Source organism: Bombina bombina, chromosome 4 (assembly GCF_027579735.1).
Source record: "Bombina bombina isolate aBomBom1 chromosome 4, aBomBom1.pri, whole genome shotgun sequence".
NCBI classification, from domain to species: Eukaryota; Metazoa; Chordata; class Amphibia; order Anura; family Bombinatoridae; genus Bombina; species Bombina bombina.
Window position 1 is genome coordinate 126,520,828 of NC_069502.1, and position 16,702 is coordinate 126,537,529.

The 16,702-nt window shown below is 39.5% G+C and overlaps 1 protein-coding gene across 1 annotated transcript in view; it reads left to right on the top strand.

Moving 5' to 3' along the window:
• ATAD2B (ATPase family AAA domain containing 2B) overlaps nucleotides 1–16,702 on the top strand; it is an 823,789-nt gene that overhangs the window by 286,211 nt on the left and 520,876 nt on the right. Inside the window, exons 12-13 of the mRNA XM_053711168.1 lie at nucleotides 5,199–5,287; nucleotides 6,982–7,141. Coding sequence (XP_053567143.1) covers nucleotides 5,199–5,287; nucleotides 6,982–7,141 — 249 coding nt within the window. The remainder of the gene's footprint in view (nucleotides 1–5,198; nucleotides 5,288–6,981; nucleotides 7,142–16,702) is intronic.

Genomic DNA, 16,702 nt, shown 5'->3' on the forward strand with positions numbered 1-16,702 from the left:
CCGCCTCTAGTTCTTCCAAGAGTGATCTCCTAGATTATCATGGAACATTTGTTTGTGTTTCTGGTAGCTCTAGCATGGCCTCACAGGTTCTGGTATGCGGACCTTGTCTGGATGTCCAGTTGTCCACCTTGGCCACTTCCTTTAAGACCAGACCTGTCTCAAGGACTGTTTTTTTTTCCATCAGGATCTCAAATCATTAAATTTGAAGTTATGGAAATTGACCGCTTAGTGCTTAGTCATAGAGGTTTCTCTGACTCAGTGATTGATACTATGTTACAGGCTCGTAAATCTGTTTCTAGGAAGATTTATTATCGAGTTTGGAAGACTTATATTTCATAGCGTTCTCATAAATTCTCCTGGCATTCTTTTAGAATTCTTAGAATTTTACAGTTTCTTCAGGATGGTTTGGATAAAGGTTTATCTGCAAGTTCCTTGAAGGGACAAATTTCTGCTCTTTCTGTTTTATTTCACAGAAAGATTGCTAAGCTTTCTGATATTCACTGTTTTGTTCAGGCTTTGGTCCGTATCAAGTCTGTCATTAAATCAATCTCTCCTTCTTAGAGTCTTAATTTGGTTTTGAAAGCTTTACATGCTCCTCCTTTTGAGCCTATGCATTCTTTGGATATTAAATTTTCTTGGAAAGTGTTGTTCATTTTGGCTATCTCTTCTGCTAGAAGAGTTTCTGAATTATCTGCTCTTTCTTGCGAGTCACCCTTTCTGAGTTTTCATCAAGATAAGGCAGTTTTGCGGACTTCATTTAAATTTTTACCTATATTTGGGAATTTCAACAACATTAATAGGGAAATTGTTGTCCCCTCTTTGTGTCCTAATCCTAAGAATTCTTTGGAAAGATCCTTGCATTCTCTGGATGTTGTAAGAGCTTTGAAATATTATGTCGAAGCTACTAAAGATTTCAGGAAGACTTCTTGTCAATCTGTTGTGTCTTCTGGCTCTAGGAAAGGTCAGAAAGCTTCTGCCATTTCCTTGGTATCTTGGTTAAAGCTTTTGATTCATAATGTGGAGTCGGGTCAGGCCCCGCCTCAGAGAATCACAGCTCATTCTACTAGATCAGTCTCCACTTCGTGGGCCTTTAAGAATGAAGCTTCAGTTGATCAGATTTGCAAAGCAGCGACTTGGTCTTCTTTGCATACATTTACTAAATTCTACCGTTTTTATATATTTGCCTCTTCGGATGCTGTTTTTTGTAGAAAAGTTCTTCAGGCAACTGTTTGTTTGATTCCTCTGCTTATGTTTTTTTCTTTAATTTATTTTTTTGGTTGTGGATTTAATTTTTTGAGTGGAAAATGGCTGTTTGTATTTTATCCCTCCCTCTCTAGTGACTCTTGTGTGGAGTTCCACATCTTGGGTATTTCTATCCCATACGTCACTAGCTCATGGACTCTTGCCAATTACATGAAAGGAAACCTAATTTATGTAAGAACTTACCTGATTAATTTTTTATATTGGCAAGAGTCCATGAGACCCACCCAGGGTCCGCCCCTGGTCCGAGTTTGGATCAGGTGGGGGGCAGGCTTTCTCTTTTTCAACAGGCTTGGGTATGCAATGTCCCAGATCCATGGGCTGTGGACATAGTATCCCAGGGTTACAGAATGGGATTCAAGTCTTGCCCTCCAAGGGACAGATTTCTCCTGTCAAGATTATCCTCAAACCAGGTAAAGAGGGAGGCCTTCTTAAATTGCGTAAAGGACCTATACTCCCTGGGAGTTATTGTACCAGTCCCTCTAAAGAAACCAGGTCTGGGATTCTATTCAAATCTATTTGTGGTTCCAGAAAAGGAGGAAACTTTACGTCCCATCCTAGATCTAAAGTGTCTTAACAAATTCCTCAGGGTTCCATCCTTCAAGATGGAAACTATTTGTTCCATTCTTCCATTGGTCCAGGAAGGTTAGTTCATGATGACCATAGACCTGAAGGACGCGTACTTACATGTTACCATTCACAGGGATCATCACCAGTTTCTAAGGTTTGCCTTTCTGGACAAGCATTTCCAGTTTTTTGTTCTTCCGTTTGGTCTTGCCACAGCTCCCAGAATATTAACTGTCCTAGTAGCCCTATTGGCAGTGATCAGATCCAAGGGAATTGCAGTGGCGCCTTATCTAGACGACATCTTGGTTCAGGTGTCATCTTTTCAACTAGCAAAATCTCATACAGAGATGTTGTCTTTTCTACATTCCCATGGGTGGAAGGTGAATCTGGAAAAGAGCTCTCTAGTTCCAACTAAAAGAGTGTTTCCCCTAGGGACAATCCTAGATTTCCCTGTCAATGAAGATTTTCCTGATGGACATCAGAAAATACAAACTTCTTGCCTTTCCCTCCAGTCTGCTTTTCGTTCATCAGTGGCTCAATGCATGGAAGTGATTGGTCTGATGGTGGCTTCCATGGACATCATTCCTTTTGCTTGGTTCCATCTGCGACCGCTGCAGCTTTGCATGCTCCATCAATGGAATAGAGACCATTCAGATTTATTGCAGAGGATCAATCTGGACACCCTAACAAGAGACTCTCTCTTGTGGTGGATTTCATAGGAACATCTGTCTCGGGGCACTTGCTTACTGAGACCTTCATGGGTGATTGTGACTACGGACGCCAGCCTGTCAGGCTAGGGAGCTGTTTCACGATTGTCTTCTATCTGCCATCCACATTCTAGGAGTGGACAACTTGGAGGTGGATTTTCTGAGCAGACAGACTTTTCATCCTGGGGAGTGGGCTCTCCAACCGGAAATGTTCTTCAGGATAACCCTCAGGTGAGCTTTCAAAGTACGGTCCAAGGTCAAGAGATCCTCAGGCCGCCCTGATAGATGCTCTGGCAGTCCCTTGGTATTTCGGTCTAGCATACCGGTTTCCTCCGTTTGACACGAGCAATGACTTGTGGAAGGAGAGCAAACAGGAGAGGGCGTCTGTGATTCTCATAGCTCCTGTCTGTCCTCGCAGGATCTAGTTCATGGATCTGGTGAAGATATCGGCTCTTCCACCTTGGAGGTTACCTCTGAGAGAGAACCTAATTCAGGGTCCATTCCTCCATCCAAATCTAGATTATCTGAAGCTGAATACTTGGAGATTGAACGCCTAGTGCTGTCTAGACGTGGTTTTTCTAAGGCAGTCATTGATACTATGCTTCAGGCTCGTAAACCTGTTACTCATAGGATTTACCATAAGATATTGCGTAAATACCTTTTTTTGGTGTGAAGCTAAAGGTTTTTCTTGGAGTCTGGTGAGGATTCCCCAAATTTGATCTTTTCTTCAGGATGGCCTGGAGAAAGGTTTGTCAGTCAGTACTCTGAAAGGTCAGATTTCTGCTCTGTCTATCCTTTTGCACAAATGTCTGGCATAATTACCAGATGTTCAAGCTTTTTTTCAGGCACTGGTCAGAATCAGGCCTGTGTATAAACCTGTTGCTCCTCCTTGGAGCCTTCACCTAGTTATTAAAGTTCTGCTATTTCAGTGTGATTCCCCGTACCTTATTTTTCATGCCGATAAGGTGGTCCTTTGTACTAAATTGGGTTTTCTCCCTCAGGTGGTGTCTAATAGAAACATTGATCAGGAAATTGTTGTTCCTTTTTGTCCTAAATCATCTTCTCATAATGAACATCTTTTGCATAACTTGGATGTTGTGCCTGCTCTAAGATTTTACTTACAAGCTACTAAAGATTTTCGGCAATCTTCTGCGCTTTTTGTTTTCTCTGGTCAGCAGCTTCCTGAGAGAATTACGGCTCATTCCACTATGGCTGTCTCCTCTTCTTGGGCTTTCAAAAATGAAGCTTCTGTGGAACAGATTTGCAAGGTGGCAACATGGTCCTCTTTGCATACTTTTTCCAAATTCCACAATATTGATACTTTTGACTTGGCTGAGGCCTCTCTTGGGAGAAAGGTTCTTCAAGCGGTGGTGCCTTCTGTTTAGGTCCTTCTGCCTTGTTCTCCCTCCCTATTCATTCCATGTCCTCTAGCTTGGGTATTGGTTCCCACTAGTAATTGGAATGACGACGTGGACTCTCCATGACATAGGAAAGAAAAGAAAATTTATGCTTACCTGATAAATTTCTTTCTTTCTGGGCATGGAGAGTCCATGACCCCGCCCTCTTTTTAAATTATAATTCGGTAGGTTTTTTTAAGTAAACCTCAAGCACCTTTTCACCCTTGTGTTTCTTCTTTTTCGATTTTCCTTCGGCTGAATGACTGGGTTATGGGTAAGGGAAGTTACACTTAACAGCTTTGCTGGGGTGCTCTTTGTCTCCTCCTGCTGGCCAGGTGTTGAATGTCCCTCTAGTAATTAGAAAGACGTTGTAGACTCTTCATGGTCGGAAATAAATTTACCAGGTAAGCATAAGTTTTGTTTTTTAGAGTTTCGCTAGGGATCTCGCAGTGCTGAAATATAATTTTATATCTCCTCTGAGTGGATGTCTTTTTACTTTATTATCGCTGATATTTAGTTTGCTATCTAACCACCATAGTCTATTAATCTTTCATTTGCCAAAATACATGGATCATGAGAAGTTTGACAATATACCAAAGAGTATACCAAATTCATTATTGTATACATTTTCCCTATGCAACATTTCTTAGAATACTAAAGGACACTCACCTTTTGCATTTTATCCATTATTCTTAGTGTTCTTAATAGAAACATTTTTGTCAGTGGGCATCATTATGAAGTAGCTGCGTGGGGGCTGATTAATACATTGCAGTATTAGAACATTTTGTTGTTGTTTATAAATGTGACTTAAACTGTTCAAATTACACTATTGCATACTTTAACATTAATTATTTGTGCAACAAAAAAATAGCTAAAATAAGTGTTACATTTTAGCTGGGTGGTTAGCAATATCAACATGGTTGGTGTGCTCATTAAATAGGTAATTGGTAGAACACTGATTCTTAGGTGTATCAAACTGTCTATTACCCTGAGAGGGTTAAAGGTCCTATGTAAGTTTTCATATAGCTGCTTGTAACATTTTAGTATAATTGGGGTATGTATTGCTCAGTCTTAACATTCTAGTAGGAAATGTGTATGAAATACCTTTACAAACATTACTTCACTGCAAGACCTGAAGAGCAGTATCTAGTTCTTTTTAAATGTTCCAGAAGTTCATATAAATAAAATATGACCTGATAATGCAATATGAGAGTGATTTTTTTTTCTTGGTTTTTAGCACACAATCACAAAAATGTTTGTGTTACAGGCATATGTGATGCGGCCGTCTATTATCTTCTTTGATGAAATAGATGGCCTAGCTCCAGTTCGCTCCAGCAGGCAGGATCAGATACATAGGTAAGTTTCTTTTTGAATGGAGCACAACACTTCTACTGTCGGTTACAAATATAAACTATTATTCATTGATGTTTAACTTTAAAGTGATGGTAAACGTTTCCCTTTGTATAAGCATCTGGAAAGTTGGCGATTTATTTTAGAATTTAATTCTTCAGTTGTAGAGAAGATTCGTTTTACTTTACCGTTTAATGTAGCGATGAATTTCGAGTACTCTGCACTTCGGCCACTCAATTCAAAAGTAATTTTTTGTGAGCCAATAGTTTGAACTGTTCTCCAAACGATGCTCTAGCCTAAAATAAAAAATTGTGTGAGTGCCCTATGTCTAGAGCGCCATGAAGAAAAGTTCAAACAATTTTTTTACTTTTGTAATAGGATGCCATAGCATGGGGTATTTGAACTTCAGTCCTACTTTAAAAAGTAAGTTAAAGCGTAATATTCCTTACAACTGATGAATTAAACTCCATCTAAAATCTTGCTTACATTCCAGGGCTGTTTACTTAAAGTGATCGTGAACTTACCCCTTCGTATAAATATAGGTATCATTTTAATAAAAATCTCACAGCTATAACATATTTACAATTGTTTACGCCTTTTTTTTAAATGTAAAAACTTTTGCTATTTAAACTACCTTTTTTATCTGCTTTGAGGTCGTCTTTGAAAAGAGGATCGATTTTTAAATTAAAGTGATTGTAAAGTTTACTAAATTGCTGCCCTGTATCAAAAAATTATCTTAGACAGGGGCACTTTAATTCATTAAACTTTACAAAGACGCTTCTTTTTAAAAAAATATTTACCATTGTGTTATGGTTAACATACCGCTGATCCTCTGCCCGCATTTCATACTGTATTTAACATATCGATGACGGATCCGGTTTCCTCCAATAGTTGCGTGCACCACGAGCTGGACGCCAAAGGGGGCACGCAGCAATTGGAGGAAGCCGGTTTCCTCATAGATATTTTTAATACAGTAGGAGATTCAGGGGGAGGAACGGTGGTGTGTTTACCATAATGCAATGTTAAATATTTTTTAAAAAGAGGAGTCTTTCTAAAATTTAATCAATTAAAGTGCCCCTGTTTTTAAGATTTATTTTTAGATACTGGGCACTAATTCCTTAAACTTTACAATCACTTTAAGGCAGTGTAATGCGCTAAGAGTAGTGGTGCCTTTTTGATTGTGAAGTATGATTAAAGGGATATGAAACGCAAAGATTTCAGGGAGCACATACTATTTACTTCTATTATCAAATTTGCTTAGTTCCCATGAAATTCTGTGTTTAGAAAATACCTAGGTAGGCGTCTGGAGCACTACATGGCAGGAAATAGTGCTGCCATCTAGTGGTTATGCAAATGGGAAAACATTCTTGAAAGACTGCTGCCATATAGTGCTCCAGACACCTGAGTTTGTCCCTGCTTTTCCACAAAAGATAACAAAAGGATCACAGATACATTAATAGTATATTAGAAATGTGTGTTAAAATTGCTTGCTCTATCTGAATCATGAAAGCAAATATTTGGGGTTTCATATCCCCAAAACAATTCATACCATATAAACGAGAAATTCCTTTAAGTTGTGATGGTGAAGTGATGACAGTTTTATTGTATACATTGATAAAGTCCATGTACCAGAAAATATAAATAAGATGCATAATATATGTAAAGAATACAAACTAAATATATATATTTTTTCTATCAAGTTCTATAGTATCAACGCTGCTTGCACTCATGGACGGATTGGACAATAGAGGTGAAATTGTCGTTATTGGTGCTACCAACAGACTTGATTCAATAGATCCAGCACTCAGGAGACCTGGTCGGTTTGACAGGGAATTTCTTTTCGGTTTACCTGATCAGAAGGTGAGCAAGCGGCCCCTCTCTTTTACAAAAGAGGGAAAAGGGATAGCTTGTTTTATGTAGTCGCCACAGGAAATTAAATTCTACTAGTTTACATTTCCAAGTTATCTAAAGGTAGTTTTCTTTCATGTAATTAACAAGAGTCCATGAGCTAGTGACGTATGGGATATACATTCCTACCAGGAGGGGCAAAGTTTCCCAAACCCTAAAATGCCTATAAATACACCCCTCACCACACCCACAAATCAGTTTTACAAACTTTGCCTCCAAGGGAGGTGGTGAAGTAAGTTTGTGCTAGATTCTACGTTGATATGCGCTCCGCAGCAAGTTGGAGCCCGGTTTTCCTCTCAGCGTGCAGTGAATGTCAGAGGGATGTGAGGAGAGTATTGCCTATTGAATGCAGTGATCTCCTTCTACGGGGTCTATTTCATAAGGTTCTCTGTTATCGGTCGTAGAGATTCATCTCTTACCTCCCTTTTCAGATCGACGATATACTCTTATATTTACCATTTCCTCTACTGATTCTCGTTTCAGTACTGGTTTGGCTTTCTACAAACATGTAGATGAGTGTCCTGGGGTAAGTAAGTCTTATTTTCTGTGACACTCTAAGCTATGGTTGGGCACTTTATTTATAAAGTTCTAAATATATGTATTCAAACATTTATTTGCCTTGACTCAGAATGTTCAACTTTCCTTATTTTTCAGACAGTCAGTTTCATATTTGGGATTATGCTTTAAATTATCATATTTTTTTCTTACCTCAAAAATTTGACTTTTTTCCCTGTGGGCTGTTAGGCTCGCGGGGGCTGAAAATGCTTCATTTTATTGCGTCATTCTCGGCGCGGACTTTCTTGGCGCAAAAATTCTTTTCCGTTTCCGGCGTCATACGTGTCGCCGGAAGTTGCGTCATTTTTTGACGTTATTTTGCGCCAAAAATGTCGGCGTTCCGGATGTGGCGTCATTTTTGGCGCCAAAAGCATTTAGGCGCCAAATAATGTGGGAGTCTTATTTGGCGCCAAAAAATATGGGCGTCGCTTTTGTCTCCACATTATTTCAGTCTCATTTTTCATTTGCTTCTGGTTGCTAGAAGCTTGATGTTTGGCATTTTTTTCCCATTCCTGAAACTGTCTTATAAGGAATTTGATCTATTTTGCTTTATATGTTGTTTTTTCTCTTACATATTGCAAGATGTCTCACGTTGCATCTGAGCCAGAAGATACTACAGGAAAACCACTGCCTGCTGGATCTACCAAAGCTAAGTGTATCTGCTGTAAACTTTTGGTAGCTATTCCTCCAGCTGTTGTTTGTAATAATTGTCATGACAAACTTGTTAAAGCAGATAATATTTCCTTTAGTGATGTACCATTGCCTGTTGCAGTTCCCTCAACATCTAAGGTGCAGAATGTTCCTGATAACATAAGAGATTTTGTTTCTGAATCCATAAAGAAGGCTTTGTCTGTTATTTCTCCTTCTAGTAAACGTAAAAAGTCTTTTAAATCTCCTCTCTCTACAGATGAATTTTTAAATGAACACCATCATTCTGATTCTTTGGACTCTTCTGGTTCAGAGGATTCTGTCTCAGAGATTGATGCTGATAAATCTTCATATTTATTTAAGATGGAATTTATTCGCTCTTTACTTAAAGAAGTACTAATTGCTTTAGAAATAGAGGATTCTAGTCCTCTTGATACTAATTCTATACGTTTGGATAAGGTTTTTAAAGCTCCTGCGGTTATTCCAGAAGTCTTTCCTGTTCCTAATGCTATTTCTGCAGTATTTGCTAAGGAATGGGATAAATTGGGTAATTCATTTACTCCTTCTAAACGTTTTAAGCAATTATATCCTGTTCCGCCTGACAGGTTAGAATTTTGGGACAAAATCCCTAAAGTTGATGGGGCTATTTCTACCCTTGCTAAACGTACTACCATTCCTACGTCAGATGGTACCTCGTTTAAGGATCCTTTAGATAGAAAAATTGAATCTTTTCTAAGAAAAGCTTATCTATGTTCAGGTAATCTTCTTAGACCTGCTATATCATTGGCTGATGTTGCTGCAGCTTCAACTTTTTGGTTGGAAACTCTAGCGCAACAAGTAACAAATCGTGATTCTCATGATATTATTCTTCTTCTCCAGCATGCTAATAATTTCATCTGTGATGCCATTTTTGATATTATTAGAGTTGATGTTAGATTTATGTCTCTGGCTATCTTAGCCAGAAGAGCTTTATGGCTTAAGACTTGGAATGCTGATATGGCTTCTAAATCAACTCTACTTTCCATTTCTTTCCAGGGAAACAAATTATTTGGTTCTCAGTTGGATTCTATTATTTCAACTGTTACTGGTGGGAAAGGAACTTTTTTACCACAGGATAAAAAGTCTAAAGGTAAAAACAGGGCTAACAATCGTTTTCGTTCCTTTCGTTTCAACAAAGAACAAAAGCCTGATCCTTCGTCCTCAGGAGCAGTTTCAGTTTGGAAACCATCTCCAGTCTGGAATAAATCCAAGCCTGCTAGAAAGGCAAAGCCTGCTTCTAAGTTCACATGAAGGTACGGCCCTCATTCCAGTTCAGCTGGTAGGGGGCAGGTTACGTTTTTTCAAAGAAATTTGGATCAATTCTGTTCACAATCTTTGGATTCAGAACATTGTTTCAGAAGGGTACAGAATTGGTTTCAAGATGAGACCTCCTGCAAAGAGATTTTTTCTTTCCCATGTCCCAGTAAATCCAGTGAAAGCTCAAGCATTTCTGAATTGTGTTTCAGATCTAGAGTTGGCTGGAGTAATTATGCCAGTTCCAGTTCCGGAACAGGGGATGGGGTTTTATTCAAATCTCTTCATTGTACCAAAGAAGGAGAATTCCTTCAGACCAGTTCTGGATCTAAAATTATTGAATCGTTATGTAAGGATACCAACGTTCAAGATGGTAACTGTAAGGACTATATTGCCTTTTGTTCAGCAAGGGAATTATATGTCCACAATAGATTTACAGGATGCATATCTGCATATTCCGATTCATCCAGATCATTATCAGTTCCTGAGATTCTCTTTTCTAGACAAGCATTACCAATTTGTGGCTCTACCGTTTGGCCTTGCTACAGCTCCAAGAATTTTCACAAAGATTCTCGGTGCCCTTCTGTCTGTAATCAGAGAACAGGGTATTGTGGTATTTCCTTATTTGGACGATATCTTGGTACTTGCTCCGTCTTTACATTTAGCAGAGTCTCATACGAATCGACTTGTGTTGTTTCTTCAAGATCATGGTTGGAGGATCAATTTACCAAAAAGTTCTTTGATTCCTCAAACAAGGGTTACCTTTCTGCGTTTCCAGATAGATTCAGTGTCCATGACTTTGTCTTTAACAGACAAGAGACGTCTAAAATTGATTACAGCTTGTCGAAACCTTCAGTCACAATCATTCCCTTCGGTAGCCTTATGCATGGAAATTCTAGGTCTTATGACTGCTGCATCGGACGCGATCCCCTTTGCTCGTTTTCACATGCGACCTCTTCAGCTCTGTATGCTGAACCAATGGTGCAGGGATTACACGAAGATATATCAATTAATATCTTTAAAACCGATTGTTCGGCACTCTCTAACGTGGTGGACAGATCACCATCGTTTAATTCAGGGGGCTTCTTTTGTTCTTCCGACCTGGACTGTAATTTCAACAGATGCAAGTCTCACAGGTTGGGGAGCTGTGTGGGGATCTCTGACGGCACAAGGAGTTTGGGAATCTCAGGAGGTGAGATTACCGATCAATATCTTGGAACTCCGTGCAGTTTTCAGAGCTCTTCAGTTTTGGCCTCTTCTGAAGAGAGAATCATTCATTTGTTTTCAGACAGACAATGTCACAACTGTGGCATACATCAATCATCAAGGAGGGACTCACAGTCCTCTGGCTATGAAAGAAGTATCTCGAATTTTGGTTTGGGCGGAATCCAGCTCCTGTCTAATCTCTGCGGTTCATATCCCAGGTGTAGACAATTGGGAAGCGGATTATCTCAGTCGCCAAACGTTGCATCCGGGCGAATGGTCTCTTCACCCAGAGGTATTTCTTCAGATTGTTCAATTGTGGGGGCTCCCAGAGATAGATCTGATGGCCTCTCATCTAAACAAGAAACTTCCCAGGTATCTGTCCAGATCCCGGGATCCTCAGGCGGAGGCAGTGGATGCATTATCACTTCCTTGGAAGTATCATCCTGCCTATATCTTTCCGCCTCTAGTTCTTCTTCCAAGAGTAATCTCCAAGATTCTGAGGGAATGCTCGTTTGTTCTGCTAATAGCTCCGGCATGGCCTCACAGGTTTTGGTATGCGGATCTTGTCCGGATGGCATCTTGCCAGCCATGGACTCTTCCGTTAAGACCAGACCTTCTGTCACAAGGTCCTTTTTTCCATCCGGATCTGAAATCCTTAAATTTAAAGGTATGGAGATTGAACGCTTGATTCTTGGTCATAGAGGTTTCTCTGACTCCGTGATTAATACTATGTTACAGGCTCGTAAATCTGTATCTCGAGAGATATATTATAGAGTCTGGAAGACTTATATTTCTTGGTGTCTTTCTCATCATTTTTCTTGGCATTCTTTTAGAATACCGAGAATTTTACAGTTTCTTCAGGATGGTTTAGATAAGGGTTTGTCCGCAAGTTCTTTGAAAGGACAAATCTCCGCTCTTTCTGTTCTTTTTCACAGAAAGATTGCTATTCTTCCTGATATTCATTGTTTTGTACAAGCTTTGGTTCGTATAAAACCTGTCATTAAGTCAATTTCTCCTCCTTGGAGTTTGAATTTGGTTCTGGGAGCTCTTCAAGCTCCTCCGTTTGAACCTATGCATTCATTGGACATTAAATTACTTTCTTGGAAAGTTTTGTTCCTTTTGGCCATCTCTTCTGCTAGAAGAGTTTCTGAATTATCTGCTCTTTCGTGTGAGTCTCCTTTTCTGATTTTTCATCAGGATAAGGCGGTGTTGCGAACTTCTTTTGAATTTTTACCTAAAGTTGTGAATTCCAACAACATTAGTAGAGAAATTGTGGTTCCTTCATTATGTCCTAATCCTAAGAATTCTAAGGAGAAATCATTGCATTCTTTGGATGTTGTTAGAGCTTTGAAATATTATGTTGAAGCTACGAAATCTTTCCGTAAGACTTCTAGTCTATTTGTTATCTTTTCCGGTTCTAGGAAAGGCCAGAAAGCTTCTGCCATTTCTTTGGCATCTTGGTTGAAATCTTTAATTCATCTTGCCTATGTTGAGTCGGGTAAAATTCCGCCTCAGAGAATTACAGCTCATTCTACTAGGTCAGTATCTACTTCCTGAGCGTTTAGGAATGAAGCTTCGGTTGACCAGATCTGCAAAGCAGCAACTTGGTCCTCTTTGCATACTTTTACTAAATTCTACCATTTTGATATATTTTCTTCTTCTGAAGCAGTTTTTGGTAGAAAAGTTCTTCAGGCAGCGGTTTCAGTTTGAATCTTCTGCTTATGTTTTTTGTTAAACTTTATTTTGGGTGTGGATTATTTTCAGCAGGAATTGGCTGTCTTTATTTTATCCCTCCCTCTCTAGTGACTCTTGTGTGGAAAGATCCACATCTTGGGTAGTCATTATCCCATACGTCACTAGCTCATGGACTCTTGTTAATTACATGAAAGAAAACATAATTTATGTAAGAACTTACCTGATAAATTCATTTCTTTCATATTAACAAGAGTCCATGAGGCCCGCCCTTTTTTGTGGTGGTTATGATTTTTTTGTATAAAGCACAATTATTCCAATTCCTTATTTTATATGCTTCGCACTTTTTTTCTTATCACCCCACTTCTTGGCTATTCGTTAAACTGATTTGTGGGTGTGGTGAGGGGTGTATTTATAGGCATTTTAGGGTTTGGGAAACTTTGCCCCTCCTGGTAGGAATGTATATCCCATACGTCACTAGCTCATGGACTCTTGTTAATATGAAAGAAATGAATTTATCAGGTAAGTTCTTACATAAATTATGTTTTTTTATTTGTTACATTAGTTACATTAGTCCAAAGGTTATTCATCCTGAAATGAGGATTAGTCTTTAATTATGTAGTATGAGCCTATATATCCATGGTTGCAATGTTGTATTTTCTTTCATAGATGGTAAGAGTCCACGAGTCGTCATGTGCAAGAATATTGCACCCAGATCAGGAGGAGGCTAGAGACACACCAGAGCTTAAAATGCCTTACACTTCCCATGATCCTCCAATAATTTTCTTTTGCCTCCTTGATACTTGAAAGTGAAGTGCAGATTTACTAGTTTTTGAGAGAGGTTCTTTAACTGATTTGAGTCCCAGGTATGCTAAGGGTTAACAATTTTAGTGTCCTTTTTAGTGTTCCTTTTCTGAAATAAATCCTTTCCTGTACCTGCGTTGCTGTAACCTATTCAGCAGGTTAGGAATGCTCTCAGGACCGGCTGAGGTGGTAAGATACTCTGATCAACAGAGCTTGGTTTCAAATTTGGGGTACTATTTTTATTTAACCATTTATGTGCTGTTTGCTATGTAAAGTCTTTGCTGTTTTTCACAGTTATTCAGTGCTTATTTGACTGTACCTTATTGTTACGGTTTCCCTCACAAGAGTTAATCGGTTTTACATTGTGTCTTTTTTTTCTTCCATTTGGGGTTATCTATCTGTGTCTTGGTTATTTGCTTTAGTCTATCTCTGATACTTAAGCTATTTCCTTACTGTTACTATGGATCAAAGTAGCAAACTAGTGCAGCTCAGTACTCTGGTCCGTCAGCTGATGTTTTAGAATGGAGAACCTCTGTTACTTTGTCCCCTTCCAGTTTGTGTTTGCTTTGTAAGGATTCTCAGGTGTGTCCCCTGCTCTGCAAAGATACTCCCAATGGGTTCATCTGAACCTTCTCTAAAAAATATGGAGAATATTCACTCTACTATTAATGAGTCTCTTATGGTCTTGCCCCCAGCTCTTATGACAAGATGTTTGCAAAGATTAGAAGTTGGTTCTTTTGTCTTTAGCTCATTATTGACTTCCCTTAGGAGTGGCTCCTCCAAGTTTAACCATTGATGGCTCTGAGGATAGTCTATCTACTGCAGCAGCAGGGTCCTGAGACTTGGAGGATGTGTTCTTTAATTTCAGGGTTGAGCATATTCATGCTTTATTGAGGTAATATCTAGTTTCTTTAGAGGCAGAAGATTGTCCTGTTAAATAATTTATCATTCCTTGCTTAAAGTAGCTCCTAAGCTGCGTTCCTCTTTTCCTGTGCCTGACTGTTTCTGAATTCATTTCTAAGGATGTCTTGGGGGTCACACTTGACTTGGATCTTTTTTTCACTCCTCAAATTGTCCTTGGTTAAAGTCTGCCGCTTTACCTTAAAAACATCTTTAAAATTAGACATTTTCTTACGCAAGACACAACTAAGATTTTAATCCACTCTCTCATCCTTTCCCGCTTTGACTACTGCAACTCAACCCTTTCTGGTCTCCCTAGCTCCTTTACAATCCATAATGAAATTGAATGCCTCTACTAGGCTCATCTTCCTTGCACGTCGCTTTTAACATGCTGCACCTCTCTGCCAATACCTTCACTGGCTTCCTCTTGTCTCCAGGATTATACACATGATTCTCACTTTGACATACAAAGCCCTCAACTGCACTGCTCCCCCTTACATCTCAGACCTTGTCTCCAGAAACTCTTCCTCCCGACCCCTTTGGTTTGCTCACAATCTCCTACTCTCCTCCTCTTTTGTTACCTCCTCACATTCCCGTTTATAGGACTTCTTCAGTCTGGCTCCCATCTTGTGGAACACTCTGCCCCGCTCCACAAGAGACTCCCCTAGTTTTGAAAGCTTCAAGCGCTCCTTAAAGACTCTACTTTTCAGGGACGCATACAACCTACACTAACCTTCCTAACTCCATTGTTATCCCCTTGAACCCCTTAGCATGTAAGCCTATGAGCCCAGCTGTTTGAAGGTCACTTTCATAAGTTGACTACAACAGTGCAACTCTCGGCAGGGCCCTCTATCCATTTGATCCCTATAAATGTTATCTTGTATACCGGCTATGTTTATAGTGTTGCGGAATCTGTTTGAGCTCTACAAATACCTGATAATAGTAATAATAAAAAAAGACAGTAGACGGGTACTGCTAAGTTTAATTCTATACTTCCTTTTTCTTCTTTTAAAACATAGAATTGGGAAACATTCCTAAAGTGGGTTCAGCTATTTCCACTCTTGCTAGGCATACAACTATTCCTTTAGATCATATAGTAGTTCCTCTTTTAAGTATCCTTTAGATAGAGAACTTGAATAACGTTATAGGCAATCCTTTCAGCTTGCAGGTTTTATATTTTGACCTGCTGTCAGCATTGCCTGTATAGCTGCTGCTACTGCTGCTTGGTGTGACAACCTTTCAGAACTTGTTTCTGGGAAACCATTTTTAAAAAAGATTCACGATCACATAAATCTCCTAAGAGCAGCAAATACATTTATTTGTGATTTAACATTTGAAATTATTTACATTAAAGGTATAGTCTGCACTAAAATAGTTATTATTTTAGAAGATAATGTCTTTACTACCCATTCCCCAGCTTTGCACAACCAACATTGATATATATAAATACTTTATAAGATTTAAACCTCTAAATGTCTGCCTGTTTCTTAGCCACTAGAGACAGCCTCTTATCACATGCTTTTTTTTTTTATTTGCTTTCCACAACTGGATACTGCTAGTTCATGTGGGCCATATAGATAACTGTGTTAAAGGGACACTGAACGCAAATTTTTTTTCTTTCCTGATTCAGGCATTCTGGGGTGAAACGTTACTGCCTAGTGTCAGAAAGCTGTGTCTCAATTGCAAACATGAACTAGTGTTGTCTAGCTGTGAAAAACTCAAAATACACGGAGTTAAGAGGGGTGTCTTCAAGGGCTTAGAAATTAGCATGTGAGCCTTTCTCTGTTTAGCTTTCAGCAAAGCATACCAAGAGAACAAAGGAAATTTGATAATAAAAGTAAATTAGAAAGTTGTTTAAAATTGCATGCCCTGGTTTCCGGAGGAGGAGCTAACTGCACACACCTGTGTGTGATTACCTTCCAGTCCTGCAGCTGCTGGTGGAGTTTCTCGTGCCAAACCCAGGGACCTGGGTAGCTTCTTGGATAGCCTGTATCAACGCTCCTGGAACCAGACAGTGGACAGACATCCCACTGTGCTGACATTATTAGTCAGCTTGCAAAAAGCCTATACCTTGGGCTTCCTCTTTTTATATATATTAGAACTTGTGATATAACTTCAAAGAGGAACAGAGTGCCTCCCTCCCCCACCGGTGCTGCGTGGGAGGTTGAGGCTATCTTTATACACTCTCTCTGCTATACTGATAAACTGCCTTGAACCTGGCCCTAATTACCTGCAGGATAACAGCAGATTCTCTCCATACCCTTTCCTCCCCCACCGGTGCTGCGTGGGAGGATAAGGCTATTTACATATATCAACACTGCTGCACTAACAAAGGACCTGATGTTTTTTTCCTGACTCCTGCCCTGAGTACCCACAGCAGCGCGGCGGACCCCCCACATACCTTCCTCTCCCCCA